Raw genomic sequence first — 14,682 nt, 5'->3', positions numbered from 1 at the left:
TTTGAAGGTGGCACATTTAAATTTACAATGGTATTTGCAGAAGAATATCCAAACTAACCACCTACAGCAAGGTTTATCTCTAAAATATTTTATCCAAATGTTCATGCAGATGGTGGTATTAAAATCTTTGCAGTTCAATTTATGATGCCTTCATTTTGACATCTATACAGTCTTTCTGGGATGAGCCCAATAGTTTAACAAAGAAACAACTGCTCAGCTATATCAGGAGAACAAGAGAGAACATGAAATATGAATTTAGCAACAGTAGAACGGAGCTGGTATGATTATTGACCCAAGAGGGTACAAATGAATAGTCTGGTCATAAGGAAAAAAGTCTGTCTGTCTGTCCCCTTCTTTCTTTTACTCTTAGTGTTATTACATTGATTTTGTTGAGAACAAAATATCTGTCAGGTTATTATTGCTGCCTTTCCTTACTAAAGCTTTCTTTCTCCCTTCCCCTTTTGATATCAGAAAACACATACTACAAAATTGTATCGAGTTACTTGTAAAAGAATTACTAATACTTCAAAAGACAGCTTGTCCTTTGTTTTCAGAGAACCAGTGACATCATGAGATGATGTCTTGATCAGAGCATGAATTGGATTTTAGTGAGGCAGAGTTGCACAGTTATCAGCTTCACTCTGTCTTCCTGAGTCATCAAAATCCAGTGGCAGAACAAAAATCAAGATGACTGGCAATGCCTTGGATGCAGTGGAATGCCTCAGCATCTTTAATGCCTGATAAGGCTCTAAGGGCTCCACAGCACCAGCTTTAGCCATCTTCATGGCCGTTGGAACAAACTGTTCCCATGCACCCATTCTGCTGGAAGAAGTCTTCATATGCTTGGGATAGACACCCCCCTCCCAAACTCACTGATAGATTTGTGCCCCTTGGTTACCCTCAACCTGGTTTAGCCTGCTGAGAAAGTTTTAGGGGTGTGGCTGCTGCACATGCTCCAGCTTCATGGAGCCACATATGAGAGTTGAGTGCCAGGTAGACACCAAAGGTGGATGAATAGACCTTAAAGGTTTCAGCAAGCCCTCACACCAGAGGTGTCAGTGCCCCCTGAACGCTCCACAGAAGACAGAAACTCAAATGAGACACCAAAGAGAAGGAAAATAGCTTTTAAAAATCAACCAAAATTCAAAATAAGTGGAGTAGTAATAGGTTTTTTCATTCAACTGAAACAGCCCAAGTACCCAAAAGAATGTAAATGGAAAAGGAAACCACGTAACATATCACAAGAGGTGTCTTCAAATGGTAAGTGGTACAGTTAAAGAATGACACAGTGCTATATTGTATTTTTGTCCACTTCATGGGTTGGAAATGCAAAATAACAGTTACTGATCTTCAAGTTAGAAAGATCTGAGTTCATACTGCCTCTAAAATTTAGTCACAGTACGTCAATGAGTAAGTCACTTAATCTTTCACTATGCCTGGGACCTCTTTAAAACTCTAAGTTATTGATCTACCTTGACTTCTCTGGAAATTACATCAAAAATCACAAGTTCAATCTCTCCGTCCTCTTTTAAAAAAGTATCAACCTCACAAAATTGCTGAGGCTCAGATAATGATCATGTGTGTACAGTATGTTACAACTTCAAAGAGTTTCACAAATGTTAACTATCATTTTTATTTATTAATATTCTTGCTATAAGTTAAACAAAAAACATTAGAAATTTTCAGCGAAAGAGAAGACTGGATTATAAGTTTTCTCTTGAAAAGTTGGATAACAGTTGTTTTCTTAAATGACCAAAAGCAAGAAGAAATAACATGTCATGGGATGTTTGTTCAATCATATTGAAGTGATGGTCACGATGTGCTAAAGCATTCCTTGCTTATCCCATGCTCTCACTACATGTCTGGCTCACTTTCTTTTTGGTTACATTTGCCATTAATGAGGTATTTTATGACTCTTCTCATGTGCAAGTCAGAGTTAAAGTGTGTAATATAACCTCCTTACACACTCCCACCTTTCATTCCTCACTCTCATTATTGTTCTTTTTCTAGCTTTTTTAGCCCAATTCATTGATCTCCTCTTTCTCTATTTTATTGATGTAAGCATTCAGAGATATAAAACTTTCCCTAATAACTGCTTTTGCTGCATTGCATAAGTTTTGAAATGTTGTCTCATTATTGTCATTCTCTTGGATGAAGTTATGGATTATTTCTATGATGTGCTGCTTGGCCCACTGATTCTTTGGGATTAGATTATTTAGTTTCCAGTTATTTTTAGTCTATCTTTCCATGACCCTTTATTACATGTAATTTTTATTATGTCATGTTCTGAAAAGGATGCATTTAATAATTCTGCCTTTCTGCATTTAATTGTGAGGTTTTTATGCCCTAATATATGGCCAATTTTTGTGTAGGTGCCATGTACAGTTGAGAAAAAGATATATTCAGTTTTCTGCAGAGGTCACCCATATTTAACTTTTATAAAATTCTATTCATCTCCTTAATTTTTTTTTGGCTTATTTTGTGGTTAGATTTACCTAGTTCTGAGAGGGGAAAGTTGAGGTCCTCCACCAGTATAGTTTTGTTGTCTATTTCTTCTTGTAACTCCCTTAAGTTCTCCTCTAAGAATCTGGATGCTATACTACTTGATGCATATATATTTAGTAATATTATTTCATTATCTGGGGCAGCTAGGTGGTGTAGTGGATAGAACACCAGTGTAGGAGTCAGGAGGACCTGAGTTTAAATCTCACCTCAGACACTTGACACTCCCTAGCTGTGTGACCTTGGGCAAGTCACTTAACCCCAATTGCCTCATCCTGGGTCCTCTCCAGTCATCCTGATGAATATCTGGTCACTAGATTCAGACGGCTCTGGAGGAGAAGTGAGGCTGGTGACCTGCACAGCCCTTCTTCACTCAAAGCAAAGTCAAGTGCAAGTCATGTCATTATTTCTCTGATGGCATGGTCTTCTTTAGCAACAAAGGATGAACACAGACACATATTTCATTGTCTATGGTACCTTTCAGCAGGATGTAGTTTTCCTCCTTATCTTTTTCAATTAGATCTATTTTTGCTTTTGCTTTGTCTGAGATCAGAATTACTACCCTTGCTTTTTTTCTTCTTTACTTCAGCTGAAGCATAATTTATTCTGCTCCAGCATTTTATATTTATTCTGTATGTATCTCTCTGCTTCAGATGTGTTTCTTGTAAACAATACATTGTAGGATTGTGGTTCTTAATCCACTCTACTCTCTGCTTCTGTTTTATGGGAGAGTTCATACCATTTACATTCACAGTTATGATTACTATCTGTGTCTTTCTCTCCATCCTATTCCTCCTCCCCTGTTCATGCTTTTCCCTCTCCTTTCTCCCTTTCTCTCCTCACTAGAGCTTGCTTTGGAACACTGTCTCCCTCAGTCTGCCCTCCTTTTCTATCAGCCCCTCCCTTTTCTCTTCCCCTTTATCTTTACTATTTCTTACCTCCTTTCTATCCACCCACGTCTCTTCTTTTCCTTTTCCCCTCCTATTTCTCATAGGATAAGTTATATTTCTATACCTACCTGATTATGTTATTCCTTCTTTGAGCCAAATCTGATGAGAGTAAGGTTCAAACAATGCTCGTCTCCCTCCCTTCTTTCCCTCTAGTATAATAGGTTTTTGTGCCTTTTCATGTGACATAATTTACCCTTGTCTGCTTCTCCTTTCTTCTTCTCCCAGTACAATCCCTTTTCACCACTTAATTATATATATTTTTTATTATCACATCAAAGTCAATTTATACCCACACCCTCTATCTATGTATACCCCTTCTAAATATTCTAATAACAATACAGTTCTCAAGAGTCACAAGTCTCATCTTCCCTTGAAGAAATGTAAACAACAATATTAATAACATATTGTTGTTGTTTTCTTTCCTGTTTACCTTTTTATGCCTCTTTTGAGTCTTGTGTCTGAAAAATAAATTCTCTTTTGAGCTCTGGTCTTTTCATCAGGAAGGTTTGGAAATCACCTATTCCATTGAATGTCTATCTCCTCCCCTGAAAGGGTTATGCTCAATTTTGCTGCATAGTTGGTCCTTTGTTGTAATCCAATCTTCCTTGCCTTATGGAATGTTTTGCTCCATGCTCTCCAATCTTTTAATGTAGAAGCTAAATGGTCCTGTGATCTTGACTGTGGTTTCATGATATTTAAATTGTTTCTTTCTGGCTGCTTGTGGTATTTTCTCTTTGACCTAGTCATTTTGAACTTGGCTACAATATTCCTTAGCATTTTCAATTTGGTATCTCTTTCAGTAGGTGATGAGTAGATTCTTTTGATAAGTATTCTGATTCTAGGACCTAAGGGCAGTTTCCCTTAATGATTTCCTGAAAGATGCTGTCCAGGCTCTTTCATCATGGTTTTCAGGTAGACCTATAAATTTTAAATTGTGTCTCCTGGATCTATTTTCCATGCCAGTTGTTTTACCAATGAGGTATTTTGTGTTTTCTTCTACTTTTTCATTCGTTTGTTTCTGTTTGACTGATTCTTTACATCTCATGGAGTAGGCTTCCATTTGCTCAATTCTAATTTTTAACACCTTGTTTTCTTCTATTAGATTTTATACCTCCTTTTCCATTTAGCCTATTTTACTTTCTTGTCTTCAGTGAGTTTTTTTGTCTACTTTTCCATTTGGCCACTTGTATTTTTTAGGGATTTGTTTTCTGCAATCAACTTTGTCCTTCCTTTTCCAAGCTATTGACTCTATTGCATACCTCTCATCTCTTTTCCCAATTTCTTTCTACCTCTCTTATTTCACTTTTAAAGTCCTTCTTGAACTCTTCCAAGAAGGCTCAACATAAACTTGAGACCAGTTTATGTTTTCCTTTGAGGTTTTTGATGTGGGTATCTTGACAATATTGTCCTCTTCTGAATTTGTACCTTGATCTTCTCTGTTCCCATAATAAGAATCTATAGTTATTGTCTCTTTCTGCTTTTTGCTCATGGTGTTTGCCTATTTCCTGGCTCTTGAAGTTGAAGCCTCCTACTGGAGTGCAGGAAGCACTGACCCAAGTTTCTTGTGCTTGGAACCTGGGACCTGGCTACTGGCCTTGTGTGCTGGGACCTTAGGTGCTGGCAACTGGAGGTTGCAGATGTCTGGCAGCTTACCCGGTGCTGAGTTGGGGTCAGCAACACTAGAGCTCTTGGGGTAGGGGGTAGAGAATCTGGCCTCTGAAGGATGCCTTCTCACCCAAGCTTCTTTAAAACACTTGAATGTTTGGCAGCAGGAGGATGTCTGCCAGCCTGAAGTTGTGCTTTCTAGAGTTATTCTTCTTGGAGTTGTGCTGAAGCACCAGGAGATTTTGCTGCTGGAGAATGCCCACACATATGGTGGCTTTCTGAGCTGGTGTCGATCAGTTTCTCTGCCTGTGCTGAGACACTCAGGGGTCTTGCTGTTGGTGCTTGCCTACTCCACCACCCTGGGGCTCAGGATCTCCCCCTAGTTTGCTGAGGCGGGGTTTCCCGTTGGCTTGCTGGGATACCTCCTGTCCTGTACTGTTCCCCCTCCCCCAGAGTGAGAGGGGCCTTTCCCATTAATCCCCCAAGTTTCCTGGGCTATTAGACTGCTGCATCCCATCTTTCTTTCCAGAGTTTTGACTGGGGCAATATTTTCTGGGCTTGCAGAAGTCAGTAAAGGAGGGTGAGAGTGATTTACTTCTTACTCTGTCATCTTGGCTCCGTCCTTCATTTTCAAAGAGGATCGATGACATCCTGGGGTAATATCTTGACTTGCACATTAACTGGATTTAAGTGAGGCAGAGTTTTCATAGATAGACATATATATATATATGCTTGCCAAATATATATATTTAATAATTGAGATGGTTTCTAGGATGTTTTTGGCCTCCTTCTGGCCAATTAAATAAGTTAAACTTTTCTGACAAATGGTGATAGCATCAATGTAATTAATTTATCCATTTCCCAATTTTGACAAACCGGTCAGGCTGAAGCAGCTGTCATTGTATGTTGTATCTCCTCATTTGGATCCTTTCTCCTAATTTGGATACCACATGTGGCCAAAGAAGGAAGTGACTCAATCACATGGTGCAAGTAGGAGACTACTTCAAGGAAATTAAATATTTCATTTTAATGCCTAGTATGCTAAGGGAGCAAGAAAAGCTAGCATCATATTTGGTAGCTTCTGTGAAGGATTTAAAGAAAGACATGGGCCAGAATGGCCAGAACAGGATGAGAAAGTGTGAAAGAATTTTAATGTGTATCAGGGAAGAGAACAGCTAAGATGATGAGACATCTCCAGGTAGGAAGTAAGAGTCATTCTTACAGGGTTTGTGTCAAGTGGATGGAGGGATGAGGTTTAAAGGGAAGAGAAGCAGAAATGATCTCAGGGGTTGACCAAGGTCACATGGGTGATTGTGGGATGCCACAATATAGGGGGGTAAAATGAGTGGCTGAGTCAGCTATTTGTCAGAGCATTCACAAACTGGAATGATCTGCCGAAAGTTAGGAAGCAAAAATGTAGTAAATATAGTATCAAGAGTGGGTATTTTGTTTGAGCACAAGCTGCTTCCTAAAAGGTGAGGTCTTTTTATTCTGGAGGCTTCTATGACCTGTCCTGATAGAGATCCTTCAACAATAATAGTGAATTGCTTTGAGACTTGCAAAGCACTTTGCAAATAATATCTTATTTGATTTTCACAACAACTTTGAGAGGGAGATGCTATTATTATCCCCACTTTACAGATGAGGAAATTGAGACTTAGAGAGGTTAAGTGACTTTCCCAGGGCAACATAGCAAGTAAGTATCTGAGGTTAAATTTGAATTCAGGTTAAGTGTTGGACCCTATTCCCTTGCTGAGTCAAAGGCCAAATATAAAATACTGTCTTATTCTATGTCACCTAAAACCTATTTTAAAATTAGCTTTTGCCTATTACCTTTTAACCAGTAATAGACCTAATTGGACATTACTTTCTTGAAGTCAATGAAAAGTTAGCCTAATTACTACATGATGAGTATAGACATTCAAATACATTCAATTTCACTCAGTTTTCTTTAGGGAAGGGGATAAGAGACATCTGTGGCAGAGCAAAGATTGTTGTAAATTAATCACAGAACTGTTTCTTAAAGAATCAATCTACCTATGTCTTTATATGTTACTGAGTACTGTAGAATTTGATGAGCAAAGTGTCATCCCATTCTAAGACAAAATCAGATGCTTCCACAATAGAATTTTCATTCTGTTCTGTAGTAAGCATTTTTGAATTCCCTTTTTCCTGAATTAAAAAATCTGACCTCTAATTTTTCTAATGATGATATGTGAAAATTTTAAATTATTTAGTAAGTACTGGTTTCTGCAGGAAGGAGGGACGTGACAGATGGTGCAAGAAAGAAAAAGGGGGAAGAAAAGGTCTGTTGATGTATGGGGCAATTGTTTGCTTACATTTACCAGTAGCTTTGGTCAAAAGTGAATGGGGACAGGAGACTAAAAAGCCTGAGTTAGAACAAGGGCTATAAATCTCTGAGTCTTTGTGGGATGTTTCCCTTTTACCTTGGGCCAAGTCCTAAGTTCAGAAATTTAGGGAAATTTGCTTCTCTAGATACTCTACGTTCAAGAATATAGTCTAATCCTGAGGTAGGCCCAGAGTACTGTCATCATGCCCAAAACTTAGCTGTTGAAAGTTATTTGTACGTCTTTGATCACATTTCCCCTGCCGTACATTCCATTGCTCTTCTTTTTCTCCCCTTTCCCCTCCTTTTGGTTCATATAGATCTTTATATTAATATAAGGAAATCCCAGTGTGGAAACTCCCTCCGTTGGTGGAAACCATCACTTTCTCTTCAACTTCTGTTCTTAGAGAGTTGTTTATGGCACTGAGAAGTTAAGTGATTTGGTCACATAGCTAGTGTGTATAAGAGACAGGCTTTAGAACCCAGGTCTTTCTGACCCTAAAGCTATTTTGTCTGTTACTTCATGTTGCCCCTCATTGGACACTACTTTTCCTTGGAAATGAGTTATCCAATACTGCTCTTCTCTCAGACTTAGAGCACCCTCCTTTGTTCAGGAAGGCAATTGTGGTGCTCACCAGAGATCCCCATCAGCTCATCTGTTGAAGTGGAACTCTAAGAGACTTTTAGATGAGACAGCACATTCTCCACCAATGGATCATATTTCTGGAATCCTGGAACAGTTTAGGAATTTTTCAAAGGAATTTTCATGCTATGTTTGTTTAACAACCATTCAGCAAAACGGAAATGGAAATGAGGGGCTTGTAGCTTTATTTTGACATGTAGTGCTTGGGAGATGGAGTTGTCCTGGTTTCACAATGGGATCAACTCAAAAGGGGCAGTTTAGGAAAAGGAAATGCATAAATTTGCTGCTCTGAAGAGAAATTAAAAACAAAGAGATTCTGTGATACAACATTTCTCCAGAAAGAAAAGGAGCTGTTAGACAGGAGGGCTTTCTGATAAACTCAAAAGCAGCAGTGAACAACAGTGTATACCCTATGCCCAACCACACCTATTCCTCCCCTCCGCTGGTTATCTCCAACTCTAGGTCATTTATGTATAGATAAATACACTCTAGAATCATTTGCTCTACTCTTGGTCTCTCGCTGAGAGATGGAGGAACTCAGAATGTATTTCTCAACTTTAATGACATCAATTTAAATACACTGCAATCCTAATGAGCAGTTGTTCAAACATCTTTGGAAATCTCCAAAAAGAAGGTGAATGATCATTTGCCAGGGACCTTGTAGCAGTGATTCGTGTTTCAGGTAGAGTTGGACCAGAAAGCTGTGGAGTATAGTAAAAGAAACAATGTATCAACAGAGGACCTGGGTTCTGGTCCCGATTCTCCTGTTCACTCACTACTTACGTAACCATAAATGTCTATTGGTCTTAGTTTCCTCATCTGTAAAATGAAGGGCTTGAATTACAAAATAATATAGCGATTATTTCTATAGTGCCTACTACATGCAAGGCACCATACTAATTGATTTGCAAATATTATGTCCTTTCATCCTTATAATAACCCAGGGAGGTTGGTGTTATTATTATCATCTTCATTTAACAGTTGAGGAAACTGAGGCAAACAAAAATTAAATGAATTGCCAAAGGTTACAAAGGTAGCCAGGATCTAAGATTGGATTTGAATTTAGGTCTTTGTGACTCCAAGCCCACTAAAATCTATCTCCTGCACCACCTAGTTGTCTCTGCAAAAGAATACAGAGAACTGACCATATAATGTCAAATGTACCTCCCACCTCTAGATTCTACATTCTTCTATGATTCTTTATCACATTCCCCCAACCTGCACTCTCTACAAATCTGAGGACAGTGACGAGACCTGTGATTTTATTGATATAGGGAACTTCCAAATGAGGAAACTCTACTTTTTCTGCAATTTGCAGTCTTAAGAGATTGCCTAGAGTACAGAATGTCTTGCTCAGGGTCATTCATTAGGTCAGAGGTGAAATTTGAACCAAGGTCTTTCTGGCTCTGAGACTAGCTCTCTATTCACTCTCCACTCTGGTACCACTGCCTCTATCATGTGATAATGAAGTGACATTATTATTCCTACACAGCACATTGTTTATTTATTTCCTCATGATAATAAAGGTAGTCAACTTAGTGAAAGATGTTGCCAAATTTTATGTAAAGAGAAAAGGATTAAATTTATTTTGTTGTTATTTTTTTAAATCATGCATCTACTTCCTCAGTGTATCTTTGCATAGGTTTTGGAAAATTAATTTTCATAGGGAGAGTCACTCAGTTTCATAATCTTAAGTTTTCATTATGATGATCATTTTCACATGGACCAAAGGATTCCAGAGGCCAGTCATTAAAAATGACTTCCTGTCCCCCCACAGGTTGGACAACTTTCAAATGGGCATTTTTTCCTAATGAAGTTAGTAGGTTCTATAAGAAAAACCACACCACAAAAATGACCATCTTTTTTCTTTTAAACTTTATGCTGAAATTTGTCTTTCTGTTGTCTAGAGAAAATAAAAATGATGTCATCACATGGCATCTCCACTACTGTAATTGCTAAATTTTGACTCTTTGAGGTGGTGGGAGGAATGGCATAGTAGAAAGACTGCTCAATCTAGTGGATATGGATTTAAGTCCTACCTCACCATTCAGGAAGATCACTTAATTTCTCTGGGTCTCAATTTTATTATCCCATAAAAGGAGGAGGTTAGAATAGAGGGACTATGAGGTTCCTTCCACCTCTCAACCGATCATCCTAAATTATATTTAAAGTGCTCATATAGATAGTAGATACTGTAGCTACAGCTGGAATAAAGTTAAACAACAAAACAAAACTGACCTTTTATATACCAAAACAGTTTTACAGGGTTCAATGAAAACTGGATAAAGATGAGCATTTTCCACCGCAAATATTAAACACTACAATAGACTTCAAAGGACCGAGATAAATTGTTTCAAGTCATACTGCAATCCATCATGACAGCGGAACACTTAAGTAAACTCAGATATTCACTTGTTCATCCCCCATCCTCCAAACCAGTTACCAGTATGTAGATACATCCTCTTTACAGATGAGTAAGGTGGCCATTATATAGGGGGTAAATACCTCACAATCTTTGCTTTTTGCCTCTTGACTAAATCCTGGCTCTGGAGTTTGAATTCTATTTCTGATAAGACTTTCTTGACCTAAAGTTAGTCATTTACTCTCGTGGCCTCAGTTTCTTCAGCTGTGAAATGAAGACTTGAACTAGATGACCCCTAAGGTCCGTTCCAGCTTTAGTTCTATGATCCTATGATCTTTTGCAGCTGGGCTCGTTAACTTGGGGTGTGACCTTGTTTTTAAATATAGTCATGACTATTTAAACATAATTGGCTTCTTTGTATTCATGTATTTTATTTTATGCATTTAAAAATATTATTCTGAGAAAAAGTGCATAGGCTTCTCCAGACTGCCAATCTGACATAGACAAAAAGGAACCTTGACTTTACAGGTTTATTACCAACCAGGTTAGAACGAAATACATCTCACACCATCACCTAATCTAACCATAGAAATCCAGAATCTCCCTTTGCATTGCCTACTCTATCTCCGAATCCCCTTTCCTGAGTAATAACTGCTACTCCAGCCCAACTTTCTGCCTCATGGAGCTGCTCCTGAACATATAGCCACTGAACAGGTATGGTCTATAGCAGGCACCTGAGAATGGTGCAGGGGGAGGACAAGAGGCAGTGAGGGTGTCCTGTGAGTGTGCGTGTGTGCGCTTTTGTGGAGGGGGTGGCTCGATAGGGGGCTGTTGGACAGCGCGCTCTTACCGCGGCTTGCTGGAAAGCGCCCTTGGTGTAGGTGCCCCCGCCTCGGTAGGTGATGCCGGGAATCTCGCGGTTGAGCAGCGAGCACTTGTGCTGGTGCGCCCGGCTGGAGGAGATGTAGTCCACGCGCGGCACCACGTTGTTCTTGGACGAGAAGGTCACGATGGCCACGCGGGTGGCGCTGGGCACCACGGGGAAGTCGGACAGCAGCTTCTTGACGAACTTGAGCTCGTTGAGGAAGTTGGCGTGGCCCACGCTCGAGGACTCGTCCACCAGGAACACCAGGTCGAGTCTGTGGCTCCGCTCGCGGAGCTTCCTCACGTTGCGCTTGAAGGACTGGCCCAGCTTCTCCACTTTGTTCTCCTGGGGGTCCGGATGAAGCGGCGGCGGGGGCGGCGGGAGCGCCGGCGACCTCCGGGCTTCCTGCTCCTGCCCCCGCCGCTGAGAGGAAGAGGAGGAGGACGGGAAGAAGCTGAAGCTGAAATTCCCCGACGTGGGCATCTGCTGGAACGCCGTCCAGCCAGAAACCAGAGAGAGACCCCAGCAGTAAAGGGGCAGCAGACGCCACATTGTGGAGCGGAGGAGGGAGACCTGCTGCTACCCTGAGCCGGGCAGCGGCGGCGGCAGGAGTCACCCAACTCCGATCGCCCTCGCTCGGGCACCGTCGGTCCTCCTTTCTCCTTGTCTGGTCCGATGGTGTCACAGGCAGCTTTCCTCCCGCCCTGCCTCAGGTATCAGCCGCTGTCTCAGATCCTTTTAATCCGACACGTGGGGAGGAGAATCTCCAGGCTCGCCCCTCTTTCAGCTCAGGGGGTTCTGGCTCAGCTGAGAATGAAATGCTTTCTCAATCTCTCTCCCTCTCCCTGTCTTTTCTTCCCCCACCCCTCCTCCTCTTTCTTTCCCTGAAACCTATAAAATGTTTGAAGGAAAGGGGGCAGTCAAGATAAATATCTTTATGTCTCTCTTTCCCTTTCTCTTTCTCTCTCCTCCCCTCCTTCCCTGTTCATGCTGAAGTTTCTGAGATTCCGTGTCACCAGAACCCCATGTCTGTCAGGCTGTCAACATTCCCAAAGAAAACACAGCGGCACCGAAGCCTTGATTGATGCCATATGTCTGGCGTGGCGCTGCAGAGGCATTCACTGGAGATGAATCCAGATACCAGGAGTGCCAAGGTAATTGGAACCACTTTGTAGAGGAAAATACACAAGCAGACGGGCCAGGGAGTTGCAAGCACCTTTTTAAAACAAGCATCACCTTTCCTGCAAGAGCATTCTTGGAGTGTTGGAGGCCACGACAGCTCTACGCTCTACTTTTCCTTTCTTTACTTGTCCTCCCTCCCACCCCCCTCTCACTCACTCTCATGAGAAACAGCTCTTTCAACATAATCTAGTTTGGGTTGCTGATATCTGTTTAATTAATCAGGAATCATGGACTGCTGATATTCCGGATGAACTTAAAAAGCATAGCTAAAGGGTAAACTAAAGAGCTGAAGCTAATTGGGGAGGCTTTCATTGGACACTACTAAGTGACTCCCAGAAACATTTTATTTGGTCATTTTTTTCACATAGGACTGTCTTTATTTTTCCTATATCTTCTTGCCATGCCTTTAATTTTCTTAGCATTTTATATATATTTTCCCAAAGCGTTCAGCATTCAATATCTCATTTGGTCTGATTTGATTCTACAATCTTCACAACTTTTTTTTAGGGAAATTGGACATATTATCTCCACTTAATATCTAGGATGGGAACTCAGACATCTTAGATATTTATTCCCAAACCTAAGACGTTATTATCTGTCCTTACCCCCAATGCCACCTTTCTTTCTAACTTCCTTTTTCCTGTCAAAAGCGTCACCATATTTCCAGTTACACAATTTTTTTCATGACTTTGTAAATTTTTTCATAGCTTACAGGTTGAAAGTCTGGAAGGGACCTGAAAAAGCCAGACCCCTCATTTTTATATTACCTTCTGCTAATTGTCAGAGAGATTTAATAATTTACCTAAGGCCACATAGTAAATGAGACAGCCATGGTTGGTAGATAGGTCCTCTGAAAGCTAACCATCAGCATTTCCATTTTACCATACCCCTTAGCTTTTCACATTCTCTCACCTCTGAGATCCAGTCAGTTACCATTTCTTGTTGATTGTATGTCTGTAAAATTTCTCACATTTCGTCGTTCAGTTGGTGACCAGCTTTTTATGATTCCTTTTGGGGTTTTCTTGGCAGATACTGGAGTGATTTGCCATATCCTTCTCCAGTTGTCTTACAGATGAGGAAAGAGACAAACAGGGTTAAGTGACTTGCCCAGGGTCACACAGCTAGGAAGTGTCTGAGGCCAGATTTGACCTTAGGAAGGTGACTCTTCCTGATCCCAGGCTCTGGAATCTTATCTGCTGGGCCACCTAGCTGGCCCATATTTATCTCCTTCTGTTTACTTACATAGTTGCCACCCGTTGTTCAGGCCCCCATAACCTCTTGTCTGGACTATAGCAAAAAGTTTCTCCTTTGTCCAGTCCCTTCTCTGCTCAACTTCTAGAATGTAATTCCTAAAACACTGATCTGGCTGTGTCACTTCCCTGCTCATAAAACTCCAGTGGTTTCTTACTGCTTCTAAGGTCAAATTGAAATTCCTCTGGCATTTAAGGTTTTTTCACAATCTAGCTTTAGACTACTTTTCCAGGCTAATTACACATTACCCCTCATTCACTACATTCCAGGCAAACTGGCCTACTGGCTCTTCCTCACTCCTGACATTCCATCTTTCTTTTGAACAAGCTGTTCCCCATGCCTGGAATCTACTCCCTTCTTATCTCTGTCTCTTAGAATCCCTAACTTCCTCCAAACCTCAGGTCAAACACCACAGCCTACAGGAGGCCTTTCTCAGTATTTACTTTGTATATATATGTAAATTTGCAAAGTACTTTTACTGGCCTCAAACTTCCTATAACAGTAAAGGCCCATCTTTTCAATGAAAATATTTGATCAGTGTTGCTATATGACAGTGGGACCCAGAACATCACTGCCCCCAAAGAACTAAAGATGAGAACTCAGAGGGCAATGGAAAGGTACATGGTAGGGGTGAGAATTCTAAAGAACAGGAGTAAAAGATATTATCAAGTAACTGCATGATAGAAAGAAAAGATGGGCTGGTCATATGGTACCGATATCAAAGCATGACAGATATATACCAAATTGATCCACTGATACTCTTTGATGGGAAAACCTGAGGAAGACCTCCAGCAAGTTGGGTAGATCCCTGTATCAAACTTTCAGGAGATGATGAATGAGAGTTACACGTAGGGGCAGGCATGGATGGGGTGATGTCTTTTACATCACAGGAGGCAACTCTCAAATCTATGAAATGTTGGTATTTGAATATATTTTAAATTTATTGTGTATTTGCCCATATACACACTTGTTTCC

General features: G+C 40.5%; 1 protein-coding gene across 3 annotated transcripts in view; it reads right to left on the bottom strand.

The window, feature by feature from the left end:
• The window catches only part of SVEP1 (sushi, von Willebrand factor type A, EGF and pentraxin domain containing 1), a 321,762-nt gene extending 307,882 nt beyond the window's left edge, over positions 1-13,880 (bottom strand). The window contains exon 1 of one of the 3 annotated variants that reach the window (XM_072610622.1): positions 13,369-13,880. In XM_072610622.1, coding sequence (XP_072466723.1) covers positions 13,369-13,392 — 24 coding nt within the window. In that variant the 5' untranslated portion in view covers positions 13,393-13,880. Of the gene's footprint in view, positions 1-11,259; positions 12,278-13,368 lie in introns of those variants that run through there. The other 2 variants (XM_072610615.1, XM_072610607.1) reach the window with 2 other exon arrangements.
• Between the last annotated feature and the right edge of the window lie 802 nt (positions 13,881-14,682).

Source organism: Notamacropus eugenii, chromosome 1 (genome assembly GCF_028372415.1).
Source record: "Notamacropus eugenii isolate mMacEug1 chromosome 1, mMacEug1.pri_v2, whole genome shotgun sequence".
Classification (NCBI taxonomy): Eukaryota; Metazoa; Chordata; class Mammalia; order Diprotodontia; family Macropodidae; genus Notamacropus; species Notamacropus eugenii.
This window is presented reverse-complemented; position numbering and strand designations above follow the sequence as displayed.